At 33.1% G+C, this 10,487-nt stretch overlaps 1 protein-coding gene across 1 annotated transcript; it reads right to left on the reverse strand.

Annotated features, from left to right (window-relative positions):
- Nucleotides 1-5,593: 5,593 nt before the first annotated feature.
- On the reverse strand, nt 5,594-9,654 carry LOC104896567 (hypothetical protein). Its single transcript, XM_010683329.3, has 4 exons — nt 9,206-9,654; nt 6,587-7,317; nt 6,255-6,461; nt 5,594-6,053 (listed from the first exon to the last, which is right to left on the reverse strand). Exons 1-4 carry the CDS (start codon nt 9,306-9,308, stop codon nt 5,790-5,792), a joined length of 1,305 nt encoding a protein of 434 aa, XP_010681631.2. The 5' UTR covers nt 9,309-9,654; the 3' UTR covers nt 5,594-5,789.
- Nucleotides 9,655-10,487: the final 833 nt, after the last annotated feature.

Consider the following 10,487-nt stretch of genomic DNA (forward strand, 5'->3'; position numbering starts at 1 on the left):
CTTTTGGGTACTATACTTTTTAAGATCTGATATATACTATTCATAGTGAATAGTGTCATGCATGCAGTGTTATTGTGATTATTTTCATATGAGATGCGTTGCACATATCATTAACCTTATGGTGTGGGATGCGTTGAAAAAAAGCAAAAAATCTATTGATAAGGTTAGGTATCCTATGAAATTTGTTAAGAGCTCTCCTTCTAGATTGCAACTCTTTAAAGACATTTGTTCATTACATGTGCAAAGTGCATCATCATTGGCATTAGATGTTCCCACTAAGTGGAACTCTACATATGAGATGTCGGAAAAAATATTGAAATTTCGTGATCTATTTTAGGATGGATATTCCAACAAATTCTCAACCATGTGTTGATTCAATTGTTGAACCTCAAGAAGATTTATATGACATTTTTGGGGTGATATAAGGGAAGATGAACTGAGAAATTCGAGAGCTCCCACTAAGGGTGATTGGAAAGTGATTGAAGGTTTAGTAGATTTCTTGAGAGAGTTTAAAGTATTAACAAATGTATTTTCTGGTTCATTATATGTAACTAGTAATAACACTTTAATTTCTTTCACATTGCTCGTGCTTTTGATCAATGGTGAGTGATGATAGAGATTGTAGACTTATGGCGGATAAAATGAAACAAAAGTTTGATAAATATTGGCGGTATATTGTGAAGATGAATTTGTTGATATATATGGGAGCAATTCTTGATCCAAAGGTGAAATTCGTTGGTTTGAAACTAGCTTTTAGTATCATGTATGCATCACTTAAAGATGAAGAATTAAGTCAAAAAGTATATCAGAAAGCAATTGCTTTATTTGATGACTATTGAAAGATGTATACTCCTTTCACTCCTCATGTTGATGGCTCGCCGTCTAGTAAGAGAAGTAGCACTTCAAAATCTCCTTTTTTTGACATAAAGAAAGATATTGAAAATTAAGTAAAGAGTTTAACATCAGACGGTAGTTATTTCAAATCAGAATTTGAAAGATACTTAAGTGAACAAATAGGTGAACAGAAGCATCAGATGGACATATTGACATGGTAGAAGATGAATGCTCACCATTATCCAATATTGGCATACTTAGCTTGTGATGTTTTAGCAATACCAATGTCTAGACTTGTATATGAATCATCATTTAGTGCAGGGCGTCGTCATCTCAACCCATTTAGAAGCTCTTTGAGTCCTAAGGTAAGATCTTTATCCTCTATCTTTTTCTTTTTTCATTTTTGTTTTAACGATTAGATTAAATTTAATTATATATAGGAAAAATTGACAATAGAGGTCTGAACTTTGGGCGGTAATTTTAAAAAGGTTTGAACTATTAATTTGTGTAGGTCCCAACTTTAGGGGGTCTTAACTTTTATCAGGCCTCGGTGACTTAAAAATGACGTTATTTTAAAAAAGAAATCTCACATAGTTCCTACTTCCCTCCCTCAATTAACCCTTCTGGTGTGACCCAAGTTTTACAAGTTATGACCTATTAAGCCAGTTTCAAGTCACTAAGGCTCGCTAAAAGTTAATACCCCCTAAAGTTGGGACCTACACAGGTTAATCAATAGTTCAGACCTTTTACAAATTATCACCGAAAGTTGAGACCTCTATCGTCAATTTTTCCTTATTTATATTAATTCTTTTATGTGTAATTAAAAAAATATGGTGCAAGCTCTTATTTATTTTCAAGATTGGTTTTGTCCCTGAAAGGAATAGGAGGGGAGGCTTAATGTAGAAGAAAAGTTAGAGGAGATGGAGCAAATTGAGAAAGGTATATCTATCATCTTTTTACAATTGTAATATATTTGAATTTTTTATTTATCCCATATATATATATAGTTATATAGTCATATAAAAATATAATATTTCTCTCTTGAATGACATGAAAAATTGTAGATTTGGAGAATTCTGCTTTACATGGTGGTGAATCATACATGATTTTCAATTGATGCAAAGAAAGTGGTAAATGGTAATTATATATAATCCCTTAATAAAGATTGTATATCTCCCCTAATATTAAATCAATTACTTCATTTGTTTATTTTTTTGGCAGATTGCTATTGGGGTGAAGACCTGGAAAGCAACTTCAATTTTCAACCGCCTTAGTTTTTTAATATTTTGTATATTTTCTAAGAACTATTATTTGATTTTAATTTGCATAACGTGACATGCAAAACTCAGTAGTTTTATTTTTAATAAGCTTTTCTAAGAACTATAATCCATGTCTTCATAAATTCATGACAGTTAGTATTTATAAACTTCTACCATTAGACTTGATTACTGCTTATGATTTACATTGGCTTTGTGAATCGATGAGTTTCACATTTTAACTTTAATTATCCATTTAGCCTAATAATAAACCCCAACTAAAATGTGAATGATTTTTCCTATATTGTAAAACTGGTTCGGTCCAAGATCGAAGTTTACTGGTCCGATCTTCGGTTTTGCATTTATAGAATTTCGGTTTGGATCGGTGTTCAGCCCTATTTACAGGTCTTCCTTCCTATTTGAAATTATACATGTCTTTGTTCAGCTTGTAATTCTGATCCTCATTCACCAAAGAATACCTTTGTTCCAACTGCTACCAAATCTCTCTTGCCGTGTTCACAAACATCACTGACCCTTTGATTGCATAAGAGAGAGAGACCCTTTAAGCCATGCTATTACAAGTGTCCCACCGATCCTTTCTTTCAACATCTTCTTCTTCACCTACCTTCCTATTAATGGTTCCTGTCACAAATCCGAGTTTCCGTTTTGCCACTAAAGAGATTTCAATGGCTCTACACCATCCTTAGCTTGGTAGTTTGTCGCACCTTAAAGATTTTCGAAACTCATAGAATGTGGACCATCGAATGGATGAAGGCAGTGGCGGACCGAGAATGGGACATGGGGGTACAACTGTATCCCCAGTTCTAAAAAAAAAAAAAAGCTTTAATTTAAAAAAAAAATCAAGAGGGTAAACCAGAATCCCAGAAAGGAAGGAGAAAGCAAGTGGAACCATGGTGGTATGCTAGAAAACTTCGAACCAAGAAAAGAACAACCGCTTCCAATTTTCTCTCTTCGATCTCACCTAAAATTTGTATTCTTTTCTTCAATTGATTTGGGGCAAAACACAACTAATTGCAAGCTTCCATAATCAGTATTCCTCAAAACTTCAAACCTCTTTACAAGGGGATCTTAGCTTCATTCTTTATTACTCCTCTGTTTTTGCATTTGCTTTCACCTCTTGCATGGAAAGCTTGGTACTACCACTGCCTTGGCCTTGATCCTCAAATAATTCTCCCTTTTAAATTTGAAATCAATCACTAAATCGAATTAATTTCTCGTAGATCCGAACAAAAGAAGTTGAATTTATTGTTTGAAGTTTTTGAAAAGCTAAAAACATATTTTAGGAAAAGAAAAAACAGAGATGTTGAGGAAGCAAAAACAGAAAGTTTTTGTAGGTAATGTTCACACTCCATGGTCAAAGTACTTTCTCTCTCTCATTCATGTGGTATAATAAGTTATTTCTTGCTTTATTGTTGTAAATTTTGTTTGATTTTAAATGATTACTTTGCTTAATTAATTGATTATTTTATACTTTTATATAATATATAGAAGTATGTTAGTCAGATTCTTTATTTATTTGAATATGTACATGTAAATTGTTCATATTATTGATTAGTAAGTGTGTAATTGAAATTGAAGATTGAAATCAAGTATACTTTTCCCAGATAAAGATATCATTGTTCAATTTCAAAATATGAAGATTCATAAAATGCGAATGTAATTTGAACTATATAAACTTTTTTTCTTATTTTGGATTGTATAAGTATAACTATGCATATTTTAGTATTAAACAATCTATCCACTATTTTTCCCTATTTTTGCGTTTGTTATACGTTCGTACCCCCAAATTGAAATGCCTGGGTCCGCCACTGGATGAAGGTAAAGTGAGTTTGGATGTCGGACAATGAGAGAGCTCCAACTTTGGGCATTTTGGATAAGGGAATAAAAAAGGCGAAAGTTTTGGGTTCAGAAGAGACTTGCAATTTTAATGGAGAAGCAGAAAAAACATGATTCGACTCAGCAATGAGATTTCAGGTTCTTCAGCAGCCGAGCTCTGATACCATGAAGAGTTTTGCACATAAACGAAAAAGGAAGAAGAAACCTTTAGAGAAATCAAGCACTAGATAGAGTGTCGTTCTATTTCATTAATTCTCACTGACCTCATTCATTACAAGTTTTCTAGTTTAAATACTCAATTCCAAGATAGCTGACCTATGGATTCTAACCCTAACGCCCTACTTTTGTCAAACTATTGAGCAATATTAGAAAGAAATAAGAAAAGAGAAAAGGTCATATGGGCTAGCTTAATATTCTAGCTACATGGTAATGGGCCTAGAGATGACTGGACTAAGCCATATCTTTCTACACGTTAAGGCATGGAACAACCATGGCGAGGAAGTCTGGTCATGGCTAGTACGTATTCTCCATAATATTTATTCGTTTCATTATAAATTAAAAAAAATATCGGTGTATTCTCCATAATATTTATCTGTTTCCCTATAAAATAAAAAATTATCGATTACAATTATATTGTCGTTAATATCTCGTCCATTTGATATTCTAGTGACTAAATTTGGCAAAAAAAATGAAGTTAAACAACTTTGGTAGAGAAAGAATTAAAGAGAGATCAATAGAGAGAAAGAGAAAGAGATATTGATGGAGAGAGGGGGGGGGGGGAGGGATAGTAGAGTTGAGTGTGAGGAATGAGTAAATGTAAGAGCATTTTCTTTCAAAGAGTTGAGTTTAAGGAGTGAGTAAAAGTAAGAGTTGTTTTCTCCAAAACAAGGCGACAATTGAAGAAATTAGGATAATATTTAACTCTTTAGAGAATATTGAACATGTATTGTTAAAATTTGGTTATCCCCAAAGCTGACCAAGTACAAGCTCGAACAAATCTTAATCTAAAGAACACGTTGTACAAAAAGTCAAAACACCAAGATTTTACATTCCGGTTTATTTTTTTATTATGAGCTGTGAAAGTGTACATTTCAAAAGTCAATTTATTTTTAAGACTTAATCTTCAACAAATTGATTAAATGATATATTTTTTGCAAGTAGTTTTAACTAGATGTGAGGAGCATATAATTGGGTTGTGGGTATCCATTTATAAGCGTGGTGAAATGAATGTGGATATAGTACCCGAATGATTGGGCATAGACGTTATATTTATACCCACCATGTGCTTAGTGGGTATAGATTACGTGGTGTATAAATTTTTTTTTAGTGAACATCAACATGGTAGAGAATATCCTTTCCGCAACACCCTTTCGCCATCGCTATCAAATAAGGATGTCAAATGTGACCGCATATTTCATATATCTTCTTAAATATTAGGACTTGTTCGCTATCATTTTTTGTTTTCAGTTTTCAGTTTTTTTTAAAAAAAAAAAAAAACTAAAACAAAGAAACCACAAAAAATTATTTACACTTTTTAGTTATCAATTTTCAAAATCATCATGTTTTTAATGAATTTAACTAATTTTCTTCCATTATAGAACATACATCATATGACCTTTAAAACCAAAAAAATTAAAAACCACAATATACCGACAAGCATTTAGTTATAGAATATGACGATTACTACTAGTAGGAAATATAAGAGCCGCAAAATTGAGAACTGGCATCCAACATTGATTTCCTGCCATATCTCAAAACAGTTGACCCAAGAATCACAACAGAAGTGGTATTCATGAACCCAGTAAAAGGAAAGAAACAACATGGATACCACTAATACTAGGGTTATTGATCATTGTTATGGAGCAATTCAAGGTGTTGAAGCTTAGTCTCCAAAACCTCAGAACAGACCTGTCCCATCATGTAATAAAACGACATCATATCAGTTAATTGTTCAATTGACATCTTCCCTATAATTGACCTTGCCACTTTCTCTCTTTCATCCTTCAGCTTCAACTTCTTATAACCATGTCCATTTCTCACTGTTGCTCCCATCTGCTTCAGCCTATTTTCTTGCTGTACACTCAGTACACTATATGCTGTATTTTCCTGTTTATTTATTCATATTAGTTAGCAAATGTTTTTAATTCAAAAAAAGCAGAAAATTATTAAGGAAAGTTGCAAGTCAGTTTCAGACACGAAGAGTTCCATGTTTCAGAAATTTAAAGAAAACTTCCTCGTAGGCAGAATATCATTATAAAAGTTTGTTTCTCGGTTCCGCGAAAAATGGCTCTAAACTTGCATCATTACCTCAAGAAAAACAGCCCCTGCTTCAAGCTCTGATTCCTTAACAGGAACAGAACTCCGTCCAGCTATATACATGTCCTTTGCAATCGAAAAGCTTCGGACAATCATCCGTCTCTTGTTCTCCTGCTCTTTATTAAGCTTTGGACCTTTTTTCACGCTCGCTTCACTGCTTAGCTTCTTCTCATAAGCTATCACTGCCTTCACAAATTCCTGCAACCGATCCACAATTTTGGTATGTAATTTTTTGATTATGCGTGTCTGTAATCAAATTTGAAACACTATAATCCTGTGATTATAGTATGTCACAAGGAGAGAATAGATGTAGTGACGGTTACCTTATAAGCAAAAGGACAACCAGGGTAATCAAATTCGTCCGAGCAAGGATGTCGCATCCGCTCTGGATGAAATTGCAGTCCCATGATAAACTTGCCCTCTTCTGGATTATAAGCATCAGGATCATAAAACCCTTCAATTAAACCATCAGGAGCAAAAGCCATAGGCACAAATCTCTGAGCCAACTTTTTAACTCCTTGATGATGATAGCTATTAACTAAAATCTCCATTTTACTCTCATCCAAAGATTCTTCAAACCAATGATGTAAGGGTGTATTTTCCACCACATTCACCGCATGCCTATGACCATCATAGTCATCATAGTTAATATGGTTTACTCTTTGGCATTCTGGGAAATTCCTAGAGAGTTCTTTCTCAACATCCTGGTAAAGGGTACCTCCACATGCCACGTTTAGGACTTGTGATCCCCTGCATATTCCTAAGTAGGGTATGTTCCTTTCAAGACAAAGCTTTGCAAGGGCTAACTCAATCGAGTCTTTCTCTCGATCGATTGCTGTATCACTTGCATGTGCTCGCCTTATCTCTTCAAGTTCTTCAGGTGTCAAGTTTGACAATTCAGACTCATAGAGAGAAGGATCTATGTCTTCGCCTTCGCAGAGGAGAACTCCATGGATTGGCTCAAAGCCTTCCAGAAGCATGGAGACACCACTAACTCTTGGGACAATCACTGGCACTGCTCCATAGCTTACTATAAGGTCTAAATGGTATTCCCCTGTTTGAACAAAAAAGGACCAGTTCATTTATACTCCATAGAATTGAATTAAAGCCTATATAAATAAGGGTATTTGATCATTTTATTTAATATCATCACCACCCAAAAGCTAAAATTAAAAAGTCCTACCGAAGATGGTTTTTACATCAAAGAGAAAGGATTGTCAAATAAAATTGCTTTCGAATGTCTGATGCATATTCACAAGAAAAAAACTACGTATTTGAAATGATCTAGTTACCTAGGTAAGGCACATACATCCAAACATTTTTAATTTGGTGCTAAAACAAATCATAAATCATGATCCTTTCTCAATCAAATTTGTGAAAGCAACCGTTCTCTAACCATGAGTCCATGAAGCCCATATACTACAACTTGTTTTTCTGCTTATTTCCACCAACCTCTAGAACTCATAAAAGACAGCTAATTGAAAGATGATCATCTAAGAAACTAGTTATATTCTACACTATTAACATATTCCCAAGTGTTAACGAAGATGGGCAGTTTATTATGAGCTTAAAAATTTATGCCTTGAAAGAACATAATCCTCCAATTCTGACCTACAGTCTAATTAACACACCCTTCCAGCGTTCAAGGTGATGCACGCACGACATATGCACATATGTGTGACACGCACCACGAGAGCCTATGTTTGCTCGAGTGTAGAACGGAAAATATAATCAGAAAGACTAAACATCTAATTGTCAGATTTAATGTAAAAATACAGAAAATGATAGGTTCGACGTCTAATGCATATACATAAATACCCCATCGACAACTCATATTACAAAAATTACTTATCCAACTATTAGCTATTTTGTCATTCTAAATTATAATCTAAACTATTACTTCTATCTGCTATGTGCAAAAATATAAGTGAACAATAGTAGATTAGTAATATTAGTATATATCATGAAATGGTGGGCGTGGTTGGAGAAGGACTAGTCTTACGCTAGACTATTAGTCTATTACCACTTCAACACTCTTCCACAAAAATAATTGTAAAATGAACAAAAAACATTAATGCCCCAAAACATAAGGCTATAGATCAGAACTTTACGTAGCTTGCACCAGGTAAATCAATTTATTAACTTGATGTTTTTAAGGGAGTGTTTGGTTAATATGATTCTGGTATGAGTTATGAGTTTAGAATGAACAAAATCCATACTTAATGTTTGTTTAATAATTTGATAGATTTAAAACCCATACCTCAAACCTCAAACCTATAAGGTATGGGGTTTAGAAATAGGGGGAGGTGGATTTGACTCATACCAATACCTCTCGGTATTATAATAGAAAAAGTTTCATTCCCAAATAAAACCAAACACATAGTATTAGTTATCAAGTTCCAAACTTATACCACTTTGGTTTCATTTCTGATTCCAAACTCATACCACTATATGAATCAAAAGCCCCCTAAATATCAATACAAAGTATCAAACAAGTCTTGAGTGGACCTACTTCATAATAATTGATTATAAACCTAAAACTGGCTCTATCCCATAAAAATCGACTATAGCATACAAAAGTGATATATCATATAATAACTGGCTATAACAAAGGGGATTATATTATACAAAAACTGAATATATCAAATAAGAAACATAAACTAAATATATAAATTTGTGCCCCTGTTCCATTCAAGTGTTTTAGGCCATTTTATTCTAATTAATTTGATGTTTACGCAATTACACAATACATGAATCATCGCACATCAAGCCTCTTAACAAACAAAATAACTATCTCATGCAGGGCGGTGCAGGAATTACATTCTTAGTATGTTTGTTCAAAATGATACCATTTCAAACAAAGAAATACATAACAATTCATAATAATCAACTAAAACGAACGTAATTTAGAATTGCGAAAAAAGAGAGAAAGAAAAGCGAACCAACAAAGTCGACGAACTTGTTCTTACGGACAGTGCGACGAGACACAATAAGAACTCTTGGCAAAATCATCGAGAGATCTGAACTTACTGTTTGCGATCCCATTTTTATGTTCTTTTTTCTTACCTACTTATACCAAAATTATAATATATGCAGATATATTTAGATGATCAAACTTCAAAGTTCAAAGAAATTTATTTTTGCATAAATGGAAAGCAACGATGTAAAACGAAATCGCAATTTATGGTAATTTTGGAGTGAATATATTTTTCCTATTAAGTTTTTGGTATGTTTTTAATTTTGGATGAGATTGTGATTTTGTTAGGTATGAAGATTGAGGAAGGTTTTTAGGGTAAAAAGGAAGAAAAGGCGATGAATACAACTCCTATCACGTTCATGTGAGTCGAGGCGCCGCTTCTTTAATGTAAATGTAGGTTGTTTATTTTCTTTGATTGACATTTGTTTATATATACTCATGCATGTGGATTATCATTTTTTGTTTTTTTAGAAGTAGTACTAATATTTTATGTGTTTCTCATCTGACATAATTCACATCACCAGCTTTATCTTCGCTGTTTATAACACAAAGTGGAAGTCAAAGGTGATTAGATGCTGAGGTGGAATTTCGCCACCTTTTTTTTTCTTCCGTCATTCTTGCTTACATGGAGCTTTGACAGGATAAATACGGTGTACCTAATTGTGTGGAGGCTCGTCTCTCTTTCTTAATTCTTATTAATTGAATTTATTAAGAATGCTTTTACTAGTCGTTTACTTGTTTGGTTCAAATTTAAACAAACTCGGTAGGGATTAGGGAATGCTCCCCTTATTTCTATTATACTAGCCTTCATATGCACGCGATGCATGCGTTAATTTCAAAATTTGTTGTTCTATTAGATACTCCATTCGTACTTTATTTATGATTAAACTTAAATGTGAAAAATTCAACAGTTAGATGAATTTAGATATATTAATTCGCTAATGTAAAAAAATAAAAAGGTTGTGAGTGATTGTTAACATTAATTTTTTGTGAATGAATATTGAACAGAAAGAACAAAAATAATGAGTTGGTTTAACTGAATTAAAGAGTATCAAAGTTAGTGAATGTTCAGACTTTTCATGTGCATGTTATGTATGCCATCTTTTTTTATAAGGTATAAATATTTTGTCCATTTAATTTTTGATTGAAGTATTTGATGCATATACCATTTTAAACTTGTTTTAAATGGCAAGCTGGAATGAGAATTTTTAAATGATTTGCTTTTGTAATTTTTTTCATTCCATTAA

Source organism: Beta vulgaris, chromosome 6, assembly GCF_026745355.1.
Source record: "Beta vulgaris subsp. vulgaris cultivar EL10 chromosome 6, EL10.2, whole genome shotgun sequence".
NCBI lineage: Eukaryota > Viridiplantae > Streptophyta > Magnoliopsida > Caryophyllales > Amaranthaceae > Beta > Beta vulgaris.